At 40.3% G+C, this 20,169-nt stretch overlaps 1 protein-coding gene across 4 annotated transcripts in view; it reads left to right on the top strand.

Moving 5' to 3' along the window:
* LOC111924175 (uncharacterized) overlaps positions 1–19,730 on the top strand; it is a 74,963-nt gene extending 55,233 nt beyond the window's left edge. For 3 of the 4 annotated variants that reach the window (XR_015278366.1, XR_015278364.1, XM_086858946.1), the window contains one exon: positions 11,309–19,730. Coding sequence is in view for 1 of the 4 variants with exons in the window: in XM_086858946.1 (XP_086715072.1) it covers positions 11,309–11,349 (41 nt within the window). In the remaining 3 variants the exon portion in view is untranslated. The remainder of the gene's footprint in view (positions 1–11,308) is intronic. The other variant, XR_002861507.2, reaches the window with a different exon arrangement.
* Positions 19,731–20,169: the final 439 nt, after the last annotated feature.

The raw sequence follows: 20,169 nt of genomic DNA on the forward strand, positions 1-20,169 counted from the left end.
ATAATATAACAAAGATGCTGTTCTGAGAGTCTTTTAACATAACTGATCTAGTTTTAATATACCACACATCTGGAGAGATGCTGGAGCTGAGTAAGGCAGACCAATCTGCTTCCTGTATAACAGCCAGAGCAACTCAAAAGAGGTGCAGAATGGTAGTAGGAGGTGACTCTCTTCTGAGGGTTGTTTTTGTTATATTAGTTGACCAGATGCATGCTCCAGAGAGGTACACACTTACCAGAGTGTGCAGAGACTTACTCACTCATCCACTTACAGAGAGGTGTGACTCTTACAGGTTTTTGTATCAGGAATACCAATGAGAGACTGCCAAGGCTCTTACAGTCCACTGACTGTTACCTGCTACTGCTACCTGTTGTTTCATGTGCACACCAGTGACATAGCCAGGAGCATCAGGGACTGAAAAGCACTGGGAGGAGTGGTAAGGGATGCTGGAGTGCAGGTAATTTTTCATCAATCCTCCTGTTCAAAGGAAAGGGGTCTGGAAGAGCCAGTTGAATGTGACAAATCAGTGAGTGGTTACAGGACTGGTGCCACAGTAAGGGTTTGACTACTTCAGACCATGGGACTGCCATTGAGAAACCTGGTCAGCTGGGGGCTGATGGGGTCTCTCTGTCAGAGAAGGGGGAGAGCATCTTCAGCCATGGGCTTTAAGCTAGGCAACCTCAATCCATCCCACTTCCACAAGTGTGGTGCCAGTGCCAGCAAGAGATGCCAAGAGCCTGCAGAGGGATCACACATCAGTAGGAGAGCACCTGAAAAGCAGGACAAGGAATTCCAGCCACTCCAGTCAGTTTTGTGGCAGGGGGATGGGGTGGGGGCTATAGGCAGGGGAATCTTAAATATCTCTATGCAAATGCATACAGCATGAGGAATAACCAAGAGGGATTAGAGCGATGCACGTGCCTGCAGGGCCATAGTCTTACTGGCATTGTGCAGATGTGGTGTGATCACTCCTATGACCATAGTGTTAGAATAGATGGATACAGGCTCTTCAGGAAGGACAGGCAGGGAGGTGGGTCACCCTCTGTGTCAATGACCAGCTGGAGTGCATGGAGCTCTGCCTGGGGATGGAGAGAAGTGGGCCAGGATTAAAGGGAGGGCAGGGACTGGTGACATTATAGTGGGAGTCTCCTACAGGCCACCTGACCAGGAAGACCAAGCAGATTAGACAGATGGGAGCAGCCTTTTATTAAGAAGTCTTGGTCCTCATGGACCTCAATGGACTTCAATCACCCCATTATTATGAAGAAATTCTTTACTGTGAGGATGGTGAGACACTGGAACAGGTTGTCTAGATAGTGGCTATCCCATCCCTGGAAGTGTTTTAGGCCAGGTTGGATGGGGATTTGAGCAGTGTGGTCTAGGAAAAGTTGTCCCTGCCCACATCAGGGTGCTGGAACTAGATGGTCCCTCCCAACCCAAATCATTCTATGCCTCTATGACTTTAACTTCCATGCAGAAGTATTCTAGAAGTTTAACTCTGCATATGAAAATAAAACAAACCTCAATTTTATCCTATGGAATATTTTGTTTTTATTATTGAAAACAAGTTTTTTGTCCTAATTAGACAGAGTTGGAGATCAAAAGATAATCTTTACATTTTTTCAGTATGTTCATGGGATACTTGTAGGCAAGAATTAGGTCACAGAATGAAATTCGTGCTCTAAATGCACAGTAAATTTTTCAAATTTACATAATGTAGCAATATATCTTCAAAGTACTTTCCTCTTGATCTTTAGTTAGAGATGATTTCTGTTACCTGAACAAGGGTTTCGAGATAAAACCCTGTACAAAGATCATAAAGATTAACTTGTATTTTCAGATGAGATGCTCATATTTAGATACATTCAGATTTGCAAACAAAATTCCAAGCTTCTTTTACATTTATTTATTTTTTTTTTTGTGACATGAGGTGAATTTCTTAATTATTAGGCAATTTTCTCAGGTTCATTATTTATGATTATTTTTTTGGTAAGGTCAGTTTAAGAATATCACAAAACCTTTGAAATTAGAAAATTTTCTTGAAACATTATGCTAGATATGTGGCATGTTTCTTAAGAGTAAGGAAAAACTATAAAAAGAAACAAAATATGATATAAGAAAGTTTGTTAGAGTAAACATAGATGGAATGAACTGGAATGATTTCCACAGAATCACAGAATTATGGGAAGGCACCTCTGGAGATGGATTAGTTCAACCTCCTGCTCAGAGTAGGCTCAACTACAGCAGGTAGCTCACAGCCATGTTCAGGCAGATTTTGGATATCTCTAATGATGAAGATGACATATCAATCTGAGCAGCCCATGCCACTGTATGACCACCTGCAGAATAAAAATTATTTTTTTCTGATGTTTAAACAGAATTTCTTTATTTCTGTTTGTGCCTATAGCCGGTTACTCTGTCACTGAGGGCCACTGGGAGGACTGTAGCTCAATCTTTACTCTGTCTCTTCAGCTGTTTATACATTTGGATGATATCCCCACAGGAGCCTTGTGTTCTCCAGGCTGCATGGCCCCAGCTCTCTCAGACTCTCCTCATGTGTCAGATGCTCTCCAGCACCTCTGCAGCCCTTCTCTGGACTCCCTGTAGTGTCCCCATGACCTTGCCCTGAGGAGCCCAGGGCTAGACACAACCCTGCAGAGCTGTCTCACCAGGGCTGAGTAGAGAGGGAGGAACATCTTCCTTCACGTGCCTTCACTGTTTTTCCTGAACCAGCCTTGGACCCTGTGAGCAAATTTTTCCTAACTTTCAATATCTGCAAAGCAAATACTAGCATCTAACCTAGTTACCCAAAGATGTCTCTGTAATCAATGGCAAGAAATAGGATTATTTATTGGAAGTAATATCCTTGAATTGTGTCTTTTTATTGATAGCAAAAGGAATTCAAATTACTCAGATTAGAAGTATAACATCAAATAAAAGACACTCAACCAATAAATCACAGCTTAGAATTTATGACACTGAATCCAACAAGGGGGTTTGCTCTGCCTAAGCACTTGGCGCCTATTTCCATCTAATCATACTTGGGAGTTAAAATAAATTTTCTGAGGTCACAACTTACAAAGGATTACTTTTGCTTGGAAATAGGATCAGAGAAAAAGAAAGTACTCAGCTTATAGAGGATGGAACCTATCCATGAGAGCATTCACCTAGACAGTGAAGAAAGACAGGTTCAAAGCTCTAGTCCCCACTCGCCATAAAAGTGTTTGAATGACTACCATATAACCTAGTAGAGCAGAGTATTTTGCAATGTGTTAAAGTCAAATGACAGCAAAGAAAAAAGAAGGAAAATTCACAAGGTCAGTTAGAAATCCTGACTCTCTAGCTTTTAGATAGGTATGAACAGGAGGTTTGTTGGCATAGGGAATCAGATCCCTCAAACACAACTGCCAGTGGCTGTCTGGTGGTGTCTGCTGGAGGAGCCTTTGCAGGAGTGTCTTTGTCTGGGTTGAGATTCCCAGAGCTGCTGCTTTGCTCAGTTCTAACCTGGCTGGCTCATGGTCTTACATGACCACCTCCAGCATGTAATTAACAACATATAAAACTCTTAAAAATCTAAAAAATCTGAAAATGGCTTATGTGAACATTTCTGTAGTTGCAGTAACAGTTTCAGCTATTAACAAGTGTCTTATCTATGGACAAATATGATTTCTACAGCAGAAACGGCCTGGGCATCTCTAGGACATTCCAATCAGGACACTAATCAACACATCTGAGCATAAAAATCGTTGCCTGGGGAGAATCTCCATCACTGCCTGAAATTCCCATCTGGAGAGCTCTTGTCACAATCAGTCAAACACTTTGCTGTGGAGGGATAATGTTGAACACCCATTTCAAACCATTCTCCAAACAGCCCATTATCTCACTGAGGGGTCCAGAATTTCCAGTTTCCTCCCTGGGGCATGCATTTCTGGAGCACAGTGACTTGCCCCAGTAGGAGCAACTGGGAAGTTCCCCTTGTGCCTGATTGCAGCTTGCTTTCAGGGAAGACTTCTGCAAAGTATCTAGATTTGAGTATTACTGGAAGCTACAGAATTCAAATGTAAGTCAAATCCGTGGGAAATAACCTTTATTAGTCATTTTGCTTTTAGAGAATTTTCTTTGAATTCTACAGCATTTTACAACCAGTTTTCTATCTTAATGTCTCCTTCACTCATATATGCAGAAATGTGTTGCTCTGAAATGCAGAAATTTCCACAGAAATGCCAGAAATAGATACACACCATGAAAACCTCCACATAGCTTACATCTCTAGTTCCAACAATGAGAGAAATCAATATATTTCTCAAAAATATTCCTATGGGAGAAAATGGGAGGATTTCCTCTTATTTTGTGTACAAACCAATGTAGAAGTACTAATTTTTAAAGTGATGTAAAAGCTGCAATGAAATTGAAAAGAAAGTCAGCAAACGAAATGTAGAAATCAATGTTTTAGCAGGAATTTCAAAGGTATTTGCTTTCATAAATAACTATATCAAAATATGAAGCCAAATGGATTCATTGATGAAAGGGAAAAAATAACATTAAAAACATAAGACTCTCTGCTGTATTGAGGAGGAGATGAGGCATGAAGAGGTGTGATATAGTTTTTTCCATACATATATATGAAATACATACTTCATTAAAATCACTGCAGAAAGCAAATCTATGCAAAGGGAGTCAGAAAATAACATATCTTCCTTTTATGCACAAAAACACTAGTCTCCAAAATATGAGATCCCAAAATATAAGCAATGAATCAGCATAATACGAATAGAATCACGGAATTGTTTAGGTTGGAAGAGACCTTTAAAATCATTGACTCCACCTGTTAACCCAGCACTGCCAGGCCCCCACATAAACCATGTCCCTCAGTGCCACATCTATGTGTCTTTTAAATACCTCCAGAGGGGGTGACACAAATGCACCTCTGGGCAGCCTGTTTCAGCGCTTGACAACCCTTCTGTGAAAAAATGTTTCATAGCATCTAATCTGAACCTCCCCTGATGCAACTTAAGGCCATTTCCTCTGCTCCTGTCACTTGTCACCCATGAGAAGAGACAAACCCCCACCTGGCTACAAGGTCCTTTCAGGACTGTAGTAGGTTGTAGTTGTAGAGAGCCATAAGGTCCCCCCTGAGACTCATTTTTCCCAGACTAAACATCCTCATCTCCCTCAGCTGCTCCTCACAAACTTGTGCTGCAGACCCTTCACCAGCTCCATTGTCCTTCTCTGGATTTGCTCCAGCCCCTCAGTGTCTTTCTTGCAGTGAAGGGCCCAGAACTGGACATGGCGCTCGAGGCACAGCCTCTCCTGTGCCCAGTACAGGGGGATGATCAATTCTCAGGTCCTGCTGGCCATACTCTTTCTCATACAGACCAGGATTGACCTTCTTGCCCATGTGGGCAGAGGTGGCTCATGTTCAGCTGCTGTTGACCAGCACCTCCATGACCTTTTCTGGTGGGCATCTTTCCAGAGACTTCCCCCAGCCCCTAGTGCTGCCTGGGTTCGTTGTGCCCCAAGGGGAGGACCCAGCACCTGTTCTTGTTGAATTTCATACAGCTAGCCTTGGCCCATTGATCCAGCCTGTCCAGATGCCTCTGCAGAGCCTTCCTGACCTCCAACACAACATTCCTGCCTGGTCAATTAGATGCAGGGCTGATTAGGCTGTCTTTCCATCAGGTACAATAATTTCACAGTTTTGTGAACACCTTCAAAAACATCAGCTGGATCCATTCTGACACAAACATACTTAGCATCGAGTTTTAAACATTTTTACTAGAAGAACATGCCGTAGTTTTCAATGAAAATCAGGAGTATTACCCTTAATATTACCACATTTGAAAGTAAACTTGCTTTCAGACTCTTTTGAAGGAATGAGATCTTCTAGCCTTCACAAATGGCTCAAGAGACAGGTAACATATAAAATTAATAATTTTGAACGCATTAGGTGGTTTTATTTCAAATGTGTCACAAGCCTAAAATACCAAGCTTCCAACAATTAAAAAATATTCCCATATTCCAACATTCTAAACTTTACTTTCAGGAAAATTCTAGTTTTAAAACATATTTATAAAGTAGTCTGTAAACACATACAAGGAATTTACAAGGAATTTCACTTTTCAGTATTATGAATGGCATGATAAAGTTGCAGGAGGTTTTAGGACTTGGGGGACTGGAGAAGTAAAAATCAGGATAGAAGGCATCATTTAGGGGCTAGAATTTCCCAAGTCAGAGGGCTGTTCAAGTTGAGGTGGAGTCTGCCTGACAGATAATATATAGCTTTTCCTTCCTTTCCTAGCATCATAAGAGTCATAATAAAAGAACTTTTATAACTTTGTAACAGAGATGGGTCTGGCACTCTGCCAGCTAGTGAGGTGTCCCCAGGACACTAGAAAAACATCAGTCTCTGCCTAATAATTTTCAGCTGTGACATCTGTGCACCTGGGAATGCATTGCTAAGTTTCTGCAATTGTGAAATACCTTCTTGTTTTGTATATTGATCAGTGTGCTCAACATAGCAACAATACAGACTTTCAGCACACAATCAGCACACAATCCACAATCCACTATTGCCTGCTATTTGTTCCACCTCCATCTCATACTAATAATTGTTGTAGGTATTAAAAAAATACATTGTTGTAACCCTCAGCAAATGATCAGAGTCAAACAAATCATTTTGCTGACAAAAAGTGATATTGCTTATATGAGGCTCTCAGATACTTGAAGGTGGAGTAAGAAGAATAAGATTAGGATCTAACAGAGATTTGATCGCTGTCATCTCAACAACAAGATGTTGACAGCTAGAATAAATAACTTCTCAGGAGCAACTTGTTAAACTGGGTTAAAAGAGGATCTGTAATGATGTGGCCTGCTTTAATACCTCCTGCCAATCAGATTATATTTTATTACTCAGCTGAACTGTACAGTATGATTCAGTTTGTGTGAAACTAGAGGGTGTCACAAGATAGAGACACTCATATTTCCTGAAAGCAATTTGGCAGAAAATGTGGATAAAAACAACAGCATGCTGGTGTCAGAAGAAAAGACAAAAGGCTTCATGAGAGTTATTTAGGGCTAGCAAAGTTCTGGTCTAAGGCAAAGTGGCCACACTTTGCCATCTAAAAAATATTCTCTGCTTCTGTGACTCACATCAAGAAAACCTTTGAAAGTAGTACATATACATCAGCTCATATTACCATTAAATGTCCTTGAGAGTAAGCTATAGGGTACTATCACCCTCTTCAAGAAAGTACAAGTCCTTCTTGAATTATGAGTGGAAAAACTTCAACTACCAAATTCAAACCCACCGAAATGGTAAACAAGAAATTATTAGTGTTGTTCAGAAAAGGGTTGTAGAGCAGAACAGGCACAAAAATTTCACAGCAATACAAGTCCTATTGGTGGTCCCCTGAAGCTTTGCCCATGGCTTGCAAAACCCAGAGACTGGAAGATGCAGAAGAGTGCTAGGATGAGACAGCTTGGGCTGCATGGCAAGTTACAGCCTTGCCGGGAAGTCTCATGTTCCCAGCAACAGCTGGCTTTGTTTCACACACAAGGCTCTGTGTATTTTTTCATTAATTAAAATATCTGTCTGTTCTACTTCATTCCTACTTACCGTTCCACAGGCATTTATGTCAATGCCAATGTTTTTAGCAACGGTTTTGTGTGTAAACATGGATGAAATCAATAAGTAGTAACTAACCAATGATCCATGAGGAAGTTCATGTAGGAGCACAACCCAGTCACTATGGCTAATAACCCATGCCCAAGCATTTTAGATCAATCCAAAAAACTATTTAAAATGTGCTCTAGTAGTAGAGTGCTGTTTTAACCTTTTAAAAATTACTATTTTAGGGTTTTATTGCATTTTTGGCTTTGTGAGCCCATCTGAAATATCTGCCTCCTGAAACAGCACAAGAAAACTTAAAATGTCAGAATAAGTCAGTACAGCTTGATAAGGACACTATCAGTACTGTATGGAGCTGATGGTGACTGAGTCACTGAGGCAGATGAAAGAGCACAGAACTTCACCTGATTTTTGCAACTACCAGAAGGAAAAATCTTTACCTAATCTGGTGGTAAACAAGTAACATGTTTTTTTCAGGTAGTTCCTTTCAGTTACACTTCATGTTTCTCTTTCCTCATGCCAACTCAGCATTTGATTTCTTTCTTTCCCTCATTTTAACCCATTCATGTCAGAGATATCTGGTACTCTCAGGAAAGTGCATCATTTATTTAAAACAAAATTACAAAATAAATGAAAAATACTTTTTTGCTCTATCCTTGTTTTGCTGTGGGTTGAAGAAAAGGGAGGGGAAATGAGAGATGAGGAAACAGCTGCTCTTGTGCCTTTTGCTTCGGATCATAAAATAAGATGAGTTAAGGGATGGTTGAAGGATTTTAACACTGAGAGGCAAGTATAGAAAGGATTTTCTCCTATAAACCTGCATGAAACGCCTTTGAAATCTTTTGGTTTGTTTTAGCTTGGAATAAACACTTGATTTGTAGTTGAGCTTATCCTATATTAACAGGCATGCTGACATTAACTTGGGGAAGAAAGACTGAGAATCCTTCTCTGTCTCAGGAAAGTTATTAAGATTCACAGTAAACCTTTGCAGGAAAAGAAAACAACTGTGAACAGCAGAGCTGAGTTTGCCAAAGGACTCTGGGCTGTGCCAGTGCCCTGGGGGCAGCACGTTCAGGGTGTACGTGCCTGTCTGTCACCAGTGAGCATCCTGAGGGACTCCTGGGGAGCAAATTTAGGACCAGGAGATGGAAAGAAAAAAATCTGTTTATTCAGGGAGGCTATGGCAGTAAAGCAATCAGCCCTCACTCTCCAGCTCCAGGGTTCTCTACAGAGCTGCCTAAACCTATTTTCAGTGATGCCCCGCAGCTTTCCAATGCTCCCAGTCCACCAGGGCTCACACTGCAGCAGCTGCTCATAAACATGTGAAACCAACAGGAAAGGACAAGTAACTTCCAAGGACTTAACACTGAATTTCTAAAGTTTTGGAACTTGCTTTGATTTTCTCCACAAAAAGTTGGAGAGATATTCCTTTTCTAAGAACATTTGGGTCAAATGTTCCTGGCAGAACCAAAGGATAACACAGAGTTGTCAGCTTGGGCAGAGTCAGAGTAATTTAAACTTTAGTGGCCTTACATAGGTAATCTGGTCTTCATGACATCATTTTACAAAACCAAGACTTTCTTTAATTTTAGAGCTAAATTTCTGAAGGAGCCAATCTCCTTCAACTTTTTCTAGAGCTAAGATTTTATCCTCCACTGTATTCTCATTAAATTTCAGCAGAGAATTCAATTAACAGTCACGTTTTGTCAAAGTGAACATTTCTGCCTACTACTGAGACATTTGGGTACATGAAATTCAATAGGTCATACTTATCCTCTTGCAGTAAAAAAAAAGCCCCCTTTCCTATGATCACAGATGAGCACTTCCTTGAGTGCTTATCCTGTAAGCCGGCACCATTTCCACGCTCATTTTACAAAGAGTCAGCTGAGCAAGCTTGGTCAAATAGAAGGTAAGGCCATGTAGGAGATGCATAAAATCCCTCCAGAGCCAGGTTACCCCTCAAATTGTCCTTCCTTTCCATCATCATATAAATTTAATCTGGGACACACAGCTACTGCCTAACCTGTGTATCTGCATGCACCCTCTACCCATAATCAGACAGTAGGAAACACTGAGTAAGAAACTGATATAAGCAGGAAAGAGGGGACTCACACTGCACTCCACAAACCTCTCCCCTCCAGATGCCAAAGGGTTGGATATGCAGGCCACATGCTGGAGCACACTTGCACAGATGTGGAGACTTAGCACCACACCTTAGAGATGTCAGGCTGTTTCTGTTAATTACTAATTTGCAAGTCACAGATGGGGTGCATTTGAAAGAAGTATATTAAGTATCAAAGGTGCAACTTCTATGGCTATCCAGTAGCCTAGAGGAGGGAAAGGGTAATCAGATTTTTTTTTATTTGTTTTTTCAAAGTTTTATGTGGGGCCTTGGGCTATTTATGAGGACTCTCAAAATAATTTTGGATGTTATATTGCTCTCATCCTGTTTGCAATTAGAATGTTTGATTAATACACAAAGTGAATGTTGATCCATGTAGAAACAGGTGAAAAGGTTTGGAAGTGTCCCGCTCAGTTATAAAGTTTTTGCTGCTGTTTCAGTCAGTCATATCATAAAATTCTTTTCATAAAATTATCTCATTTCATTCTAGAATGACTTACAGGGTTTTTCTTGTTCCCAGTCTTTCTGCAGGAAGGCAATTCAAGAACCTAATTTTTCTTATGGCAGGAGACCGCACTGGTGCCCAGCCTAAGTTTGTGCTCAGCTCAGCATTCTTCATAACTAATAACACGTTTTTGACTTGAGCAGCCCTTTTTCCTGAATCCCTCCTTCCATATTGCATCCACAGAGAGTGATCATTCCAGACTGCATGTTGAGAGACTTTTCAAATCACATGTTTCAAGTCTCAGGCTTTTACTCCCTAGCTGTCTCCCCAGTAGCCTCTCCATATCTGCCATGTGTTTGGTCACTGCTCCTGCACAGAAATCACTGCCACCTGCCACAGCAGTCCAGGTAATATCTTGTCAGGGCCTGTATGGACATTAATTCCTGGTTCAATGGACATTGAACTCTCTGGTTCTCCTGAATACATTTTAAGTCATTCATCCTCTTTTTCCACTCATCCCTCACTGAGACACTTCTGTGGAAGCTGTGATCATCTGCAATACTCACATTTTTCCCAAACAATCCCACAATTTTTAAAATTCAACTTCTAGAAAAAAGAAAAATGTCTGCTTGTAAGTCCTTGATTTTGCCATTTCTATTATTAATTTTATGACAGTTCTTGAGCTCTACTGTTCGTTATGACCCACCCTGTCCTGATAATTTATAATTCCACATCATTGGAAAACATCATCAAAATACCCTTGTTTTCCATATCAGGGTCATTAAGAAAATATTAAGCAAGATCCATGCTGCAGATGATCCTTAAGGTCCCTCAAGTATAATACCTCTTCCTTCAAGATTAACTTTTGCCATTTGGTTAATTTGGTCCCATTTGGTTCATTTCCTACATCCCTTAAAGTACTGTGGAAAGCAACATCACTGTATATACTGATTCTGTTGTGCTTTAGTGAGTATTAGGCTGCCTGCATGTCTTTAGACTGGAAAAACAAATTGTCAGAGGAAGCCATAGAGTTATTCTGACACTATCTTCTTCTAGGATACCAGGAAAAATATTGGAATCTCCTGCTGAATTTTATCCTATCTTCTTCTTACAGGACTGGTAATGAATGAATGGTGCCTTTTCACAGCTGTGTGAGAGCCCTTCCACCACTGCCACCACCTCTCCAGCAACTGCACCACCTATGTAACACCAACCAGTGCTGCAGGGAGGGGACACACAGAGCCCCTTAATTTCTCACTTCTGATGAATCCTCAGGTCTGTTTACCTCTGAGTCTTTGACAGCACCATTCTCACACTTGTTCTCAAAATCCCCAGACATGTTCTGGGATGACCACAAACTATAGCATAGTTGCTGAGATTACATTTCTTCTGTGCTCCTTTTAAAAATAGATACCATGTTTACTGGTCTTCAGTCCTCTAATATAACCCTTGATTTTATGAGGGTCCAAAAAGCCTTTTTCTACAATTTATTTTTTGAAAATTTTAGAAATTTAGATTTAAATTTAGATTTAGAGAATTTTAGAAAATTAGAAAATTGGAAGCTTTTAGAAAAGCTTCTAGTATATCATTATAGAAAATTGAGGACTTGCAGTTATCAATCTTTAGGCTATACCTGCTCTGTCTTTAATCATTCTCTCCACTCTGAATGCACAGCAGTTAATTCCTTCTAATTTTTTGTTATATGAATCTTTTGTTTCGTTTTGTTTTTCTCCTATTTTCTTTGAGAGGTCTGACTCAGTGTGGGATATTGTCAGAATTGTTGAATTTAAGTCATTGAAGAATTGATGATACTAGTTGGGAAATCATGAGCTGGGCTCCCTGCCCAAGCAAGGAAGGATGGCTGGAGTGAGGTGAAGGTCTCACAGCTGAGAAGAGGTGCAGAAGAGCACCCACAAATCTGTACTCCCCCTTCACTCTGAAAAATGAGCCTTGATGTAAAACCTGTCCATTAAGTCTGTCCATTAATAAGTCTGCAATAATAAAATAATAAGTGTGCAAAGACTCTCTGGCCAAGGTCAGACAGTCTTCACTGCTGCCTATAGTACACCATTGTTTGACCCCTTTGGGCAGGGACAAAAATGTAAAGTATAAAAGGGTGGCTTCAGAGCAGAAAGGGTCACAGGGGGAAAACACCTCTGCCTGGTCAGTGTCAGCTGGAACACTCTGTCTCTCCTCCTCTCCTGCAAGGATGCCTTCAGGTGAGCTTTGCACCTCCACCTTTGTTGGACCAGATCTGGGAATACTTATTTCATATATATGTGCATGTGTGTACACACATAATCAGCACTGACAGATGTCTGTTGTTAACACTCTGTAATTGGTTCATTTATCACCAGCAATCCTGAACCTCCTTTCCTATTGCTTCAATGAACTGTAGTATTCATGAACCCAGGTCGTGCAAGTCCTTTTTGAACACAATCAGACCTGAACTGGTAAACTGCATTTTTTGTGAACCTGTACCTGTGAAAGCTCTTATTAAACTTAGCTAAACATACCATGCTGACTTAACTATGATCAGAAAATTAAACACCCAGTGACACCCAGCCCCTCTGATCTTTGAGGACCAGCTGTAACCAAAGGTGGTTCATTTTCTGCTAGATTTCTATAGCTTTAATGCAACTCCTTTTTTTTTTCTAGAGTCTTGTTCTATTTCAATACTTTGCAGCACCTTAGTTTTCTGTATTGATCACTTCTTTCTTCCTTTGCCTATACTTTATTTCTTAGCCCTACTATTTCCCTTCAGCTGTGCAGCTGATCTTTCCAAGGCTTTTACTTCTAGCCTGGTATATATGTTTTGAACATTTCTGCCTCTGAGATACAGAAAAATCTAAACTATGTCTTACATGCCAGGTCTGATGCTTTCAGATATTCTGTCATCTTTAGCTAGTTTCCTCAGTCAAAATAATCCCTTTTGAAATTGCAAATCTTAAATACAGAAGGTTTTCGTTATTGATAATTCTAAACTGGGGTGCTGAACTCGAGATGGCACTAAATGATGTTGGTTTGGGAGGTGATACTAATTAGCTGCAAACCCTATGGAAGAGAGGAAAAACAAGGCTAATGGAGTGCCCTGACTCAGCTGCCACTGCCCCTGAATTCCCGTTTTCCCTCACACAAGAAGAAACACCAAAGTGGTAAAGTAACAGACGTTTTGTATTTATTAATGGTTTTTTTTTGTCTTACCATGTCGGAACAAAGGCAAATAATGTTCTGAATTTTTAAGGAAATGAGGCATTTAGAGGACAAGAAGTTTTCTGCAGAGAAGGGATTTGGTTTACCATGATGTTAGACATACCTCAGATTTTTGGAGACAAAAGCCCTGGTTGGACCAACCTCACCACCATGCACTTCAGCGCTATCTTGCACTTGAGATAAATGCATCCCTGAGAACACCAGGTTCAAGCTAATGTTAGACATGGATCACAAGCTGAGTGTCAAGCCTGATCAAGCTCCAGTAAAAGTGATGTATGAGGCACGAGCAAATGAACAAAGATTGTCTAAAACAGACAATGAGAGAATTAATAATAACAGTCCATAGCACAACTGTAGTAAGGGTGGGAGAAATCTATGCAGCAATAAACAGGAAAAGAAATAATGGACTTGAATGTCTCCAAGAAAGTTTTAAAACATGTTAAAATGTATCTTTCATATATGTATACTAAAAAATGGATAAAAATTGATTGGCAAGGAAATCTGCAACACCTCCACTGTTGAAGTTCTCTAAAAACAGAATAAATAGGTTAAAATAGCTTTCCTCAGGAGAGTTGTGGCTATCATTGATTTTTCCTTGAGAGTGATAGATTGTATGAGCCCCAGGGAACCCTCCAGACCTATGACCCCACGGCAAAACTGGTAAATCTAGGGAGGTCTGGTCTTTCTTGTATTTGCTCATTCATCCTTTTTCTAGATAAAGACTCTTCATCATGGAAGTCTATAAGTGAAATAAATTAAACTTTAGCAAATGTAACAATTGAGGCCTTGATATCTTCTGCTTTCATGAGAAAACACAACTTAGTGAAGGCCAAAATAAAGCTGCAGGAGCAACTCCTTGTTGTCCATAGTGGCATAAATAGTTCTTCTTTACTATGTGTGGTACCAGCTGGAGATCATTTTGTTTCCTAAAAAACACAGGACTAATTATATTTATTTTGGCAGTTTACCATTTTGATATTGCTCCTTGCTTTCCTTCCCTCAGTATTATTCAGACAAAAGACAAGACATTTTTTTTTTCTCCTGAAAAATTCCCCATCAATGCCTCTATTCTTCCTCTGTTAATTCATTTTCTTGGTAATTTTAGCTAGCCCTTCTAAAATGGCCTTCATTACTATTAATCTAGGTCTTCTAAAATATCTAATTACATATGGCTATCATACACAGGAGTTTGTATCAAAGCCTTTTATATTTAAACTCTATAAGCCAGCTCTATAATTAGAGCCAGCAGATAGATTTTAATCTCTGTCTGCCATTAATTTTACCATTACCAGTTCACTAACCTGCAGCAGCCACTGTGGCTGTTCCCTTTCTGGGATGAAGTCTATGGTGGGATGAGGCTGGAGAGGTCCTGCCTGTGTCATCCTGCTCATCCCACCCCACCCAAAAAAGGACGAAGAAATTGCAGCTTGGCCTCCCCACAGCAAAAAAAGTGGACCAGAACAGATACATTCTCTTCACAGGTCTCCCCATGCTGAGGTGTTTGTGCCCTGTTCCCATTCAGAGCCTTTTATGTTTTACAAAAACATTGCCATTTCTACATTTAGGGAGTTGATGAGACAGATAGTGGTTTTTGGATAGTAAAATGTTTTAATTCAAGGCCATTTCATATAAAAGAGTGGAAAAATGCCTCCTGTGGAAAAGGTTCGTAATTTTAGATTTTTTTCTTTGAAGACTAACATTTCAGTATACCTTAAATTAGTTTTGCTTTTCAACTGTGAACAAAATGAGAAAATCAGTCATGGATACCCTGGTCATCTGGGGAGAGCACAAACCATCACTGAAGGCAGACAGAGGAACAAGAATGGAAAAAATCTTCGAAAATTTAAGCTTGCTATAAGACACTAATATGATACACAGAAAATGTTTAAGGTAGGGAAACATTAAAAATCTTACAGAATATGGATGCTAAAAGGGAAAGTAATCAATTGTTCAGCGTGGCAAAGGCTAAGATGACATTGGCTTAATTTGCAGCAAAGGACACTTAGGTTTGACTTTAGGAAAACCTTGCTAATTCTAACAATAGAAAAGTACTGTTAGAGGCTACTCAGAGAGATGGCAGAATTCCCAATGGAAAGTTTCAAGTACATATTTCCAGAATGGCTTTGGTATGTCTGGTTCTGCCTCATTATGGAAAGATAACCTGACCCAGCCTTGTATTGCTCTGAGCTCCCTTCCCTGTAATGCTTCAAGGAGGCAAAAGGGAACCTGAGAAAAACTTTCTCAAACTTTAGTTTCAGGTCAAATTGAAATTTCTCTTGAATTTCTGATTACAAATAAAAGTCTTGGAGACTTTTATGAAAAACAGATCAGGCTTTTTTCCCCAAAGTGTTAATGGTGACTGTCTTTCAAAATCTATAATTCTTTAATATATTTTAAAGAGGAGAAAAAAACACACCTCTTTATAATTCAGTGTAAGAGACTTTTTTCCTGGGCTGTAAGAGGGGGTGAACTTCTCTTTCTGTGTTTGGCTGCCATGTGAGCCTGGGAATGAACCACACATTTTCAGTGAGACAAAGTGCTCTTCTCATAGTCCTAAGACTTGTACTGAAGGAAGAAAGTCTTTAGCAAATTGGATGTAGATAGCAACATCTCTTACAACTTGGCATCACCTCAGCCAGTTTAGAAGAGACCATGAAGCCCTTCTCCATAAGGAAAAAGGCAATTAGCTGGCTACCTGAAATGAACAGAGAGCTACCTCCTTCACAGCTGGAGGCACACTCCACCACTGTGTTGGAGATGGTGTTGGGTACCATAGAGAGAGAGGTGAGAAAAATAATACCAGATGAGATTAATTCATGGTTTCTTCTACTCCCTGCAGAATAATTCACAGGAACTGTAAGCAGCTGCCCCTGGGTGCAGGTTTCCAGATGCTGTGTGTGTTGCATCTTGCCACTCGGCAAGTGTACTCTTCCTCCCAGTGCCTGCTGACAGGTCTGGCCCTGCAACCATCTGGCTTGCAAAGTAATGAGACCAAATGAAATGGAGCTTGAGGAATTAACATTCTTTGCTTAATCTATTAATAACTGAACAGTGTTGATTTTGGTGACAGCTAGATACTTTATTGTGAAGCAGACTGGTTAATTAGAAGCAACGTAGTGAAGGTTATATCGGATATGTGTATCCCTTCAGAAACACACATTTTTAATAAGGAGAGGTTGGTTTTGCTCACAGTCTTAAACAATCACAGAAAATTCTGTGTGAAAAAAACAACAAAATTAAAAAAAAAAAAAGACAATTTTCTCCAGCTCTCTGATACTGATTTTTTACTATTCAAAAGGTCTCTCTATTTTGAATGTGGCTACCAGCTAAAAGCTATCTGTATACAAAAGGAGGCATCAGGCGTGCAGATCTCTGCACCAGCTACCTCATTTTCAGGGTCCTGAAGGCCATCTTCCTAGCCTGAATAAGCACACAGACAGACACCTTTCTTAATAAGGAAAAGCATTCCCATTTACCTAACTCAACTCTGGTCATGAGCATCTCATTGGTTCTTTTATGTGCTCCTGCTGCTGGCAGGCACAAAAGCCAGCTGACCCACAGGCATTTCTTAATTGTACTTAAAGAAGGTTCATATGGTTTCAAAACAGTTCAGATTAAGTCTATAGGACTTCTGAATAAATTGGAAGAAATAGAGGTTTTTCTTGATTTAATTAAATTTATTTTAAGCTGATCTAAAGCCACAGCGGTACACTTTTGAATTTAGCCATCACTTTCTGGTAACTTGTTATTCTGGGAGTAGCTTATTCACATGTCAAGGCTTTCAGATTGAAGAGCTGGCTGTTAAAAATACCTCTATTTTTCTAGCACAGTTATTAACTGGTACAAGTCAATCCTTGTAAAACTGTTGGTTGTTATTTTAAATATCAGCCTTTAAGGAAATGTCTTCTCATTATCACTTTCCGAGTAAGGTACTGAGAGTGAGGGTACAACTAAGTATTTCCAGTGTTCCCTGTGGACCCCCAGCGCTGCCACCTCTGATTTTTTTGCTCCCTCTTCAGCCTTGAAGACTGCACAGCTGTGTCAGCTGCCCAGGTTAACTTATTACCTGTGTAAAATGACAGGTGTTTGCTCTTGATCCTTATACTTACACTACTGCAATAACTGAAAGGCCTTGTTAATAATTGCTGTTGTTCACCACGAGAGACCTGCAGGCACTCAGACTGCTCCTTTCCTTTTCTCCTCCATCTCTCCACTGTAATGCTTCATCCCTTCCAACTGTACAGGCCTTGCTCTGATTTCTGCTTCCACTGATGCTCCTCATCATCTGCAATCACTGCTTTGTCTCCTCACTTCTTCCCTCTCTTCCCAGCAGCTATATTTTCACCTTTTGACTCTGGCACAGAATGGGTCCAGCAGTACTAATTAGAGGAATATATCTGCATAGTCCCCACTGGCTGCTCAGCTCAGGTTCAAGCATCTCTGGTGGCTCTGCACCAGGTGGGCCAGTGGGTCCCAAAAAGGCAGCTGGGGCCAAGCCTGTCAAAGGCTGCTTCTTCCCAGGGGTCCCTTCACCCCTATGGGCTGCATCACCCTGTGGGGCTGGCTGGCCCCTGGCCACGTGCCCGGCACTGCTGCTGGCACTGCATGCTGCAGTAGTGTCCTCTTGCTTGGCAAGAGCTCAGCACGGGCCCTGTTAAACGGCAGCATGCTTTTAGGTAAGGGAAGCTTAGATTTTCATTACTAATCTCTATCAGAGAACGACTTTGGGATTTTTGTGACATTTACCAAATGAGCATCTGTTTCTTCTCTCAAATGACTGTTCACATTGGTAAGTTCAGGTTTAGTATTCCTAAATTCTGTTTGGTCTAGGAAGTTAACAAAGTGCTCCTCAGATTTGCAACTGTAGATCTGCTGACTCATGAAAAAAGGCTGTAGTTTTCCTTGGGCTTCTCCTTCCGCTCCCACAGGGCCAGTGGCAGCTGGGTTTATGGCCTCGTGGCCCCAGGCCCCCCTGCTGACATTAGGAGTTCCTTTTGCTGGGGAACAGACAACAAAATGTATTTATATTTATATATAATCATGATATCAACAGGTAGGGAAAGACAACGACAGCATCACCAGAATGACAGAAAAACGTGCATTTCTCTTTCCCATCCTCTGAGTATCCCCATTTCAGCCACCACATCCCAGCTTCAGAAGAAAAATGTGGGACCAGCACTACCAACTGGATGCATCTGAAGTTAGGATCCTTCTAAAGTTTTTTAGATACCTAAATAAAGTACTGGCCTGATATCCAGGAAGGATCAAACCTGCTGTCCTGGGAATTACGGATCCTATATAGGTGTCCAAAAATTAATTTAGTGTTTTATTTTGTGTTTAAATACAAATATACAGGAATATCTCACTCTGATTGAAAAAAATCTATTATTGCAGTGTCTAAATAGCAGCAACAGAATAAAAATGCGGAGTATTTTATTTGAAGTGGAGTAGGTGTTCAAGGATGTACCAGGGGAGTATGCAATCTGGATGAAAACAGCAGATTTCAAGAGAGCACATGACATCAGAGTTGTTCAGCAGAACAAAACTTGAGAGAAAAGACTTGAAGTTTTTCAAATATTTTCTTACAGTTCAGGAGATTTTATAGCTCCATCAGTGACCTCTGAAGAAGGATACTTCTTGTCCATAAGTGAAATTTATTTCTATATTTGAAGACCACACTTTGCTTTTGAACCTGAAGAAATGGAACAGGAGAGCCGAGCAATTTCTGGTGAAGAGAGAAGTGGGGAAAAGTAACCAGTTTACGACTCTACCTGGGGTTTTTTTTGTGTACTCTGGTCTCCAGAAAACATAGAGTTGCCAGAAGAGGTCTGTGGGAAGAATCATCCACTTCTAGCCTCTTTTTTTTTCCCCAGAACTGTAATCAAGATGGAATAAAACTGTCATTTGTTTTGAATAGTTTTGCCTGATCCTGTTTCTGGTTGTGATTTACCACTGATATCTTGGTAGACGATGTTCCTTGTGATGTGAATTACTGTTAAAATTAAGCAAAGCCCACTATAGGATCTCTGTAGTTCCAGAGCACTTACTCTCAGCTTTCCCAGAACTGTACCATTTGTGTAACTTTGTGTAAGTAATACCTAATCCTGCAAGTGATACTCAAGGGAGTAATACCACTCACAGCAAGCATCTAAGTTTAGCACCAGATTTGAAGGCTGGCACACAGTCAATAAGACAGTCCAAAACTGCTGCCCAGCACTTCTTCAACAACAGTTACAGCTGAAGACTATTGCACACCCACCAGACATTCTACAATAACATGCCTGGGAAGTGTTTCCACAATAGTCTTGATAGTCAGTGAAAAAGCAGAGTGGAAAAAAAACCCCCAGCATCCAGATACAAAATATTTTGAGACTCCATTCAAGCTATTATAGCTGTACTATAACTAGCCTTGAAAATTTTAGACATGCTTCTCATGGGCATGAAAAAACATTGTGTTACATACTAAATTGAGTATTGTCGATGTATTCAAAAATGGCCATGCAAAATTAGATAATTTAATGACAAAAGGAAAAAAAGTTAGTGAACACTGCTGAAGAATTACGTACAGTACCATCTGTTGGCTTTTTTTCTTCTTCCCTTGAATCTTTGCACGTCCATTGAAGGTTACTGTTACCATTTGTGTTGCATAAACTCAGCATGAGTAAACAGAAATGATTTATTTTGTGAAGTTCCAAGATCAGAACTTGTGAACTGCAGCATTTAGCCTTGTCACTGATTAAACTGTTTTATAAAGAATTTCAT

Source organism: Cyanistes caeruleus, chromosome 1 (genome assembly GCF_971803275.1).
Source record: "Cyanistes caeruleus chromosome 1, bCyaCae1.hap1.1, whole genome shotgun sequence".
Classification (NCBI taxonomy): Eukaryota; Metazoa; Chordata; class Aves; order Passeriformes; family Paridae; genus Cyanistes; species Cyanistes caeruleus.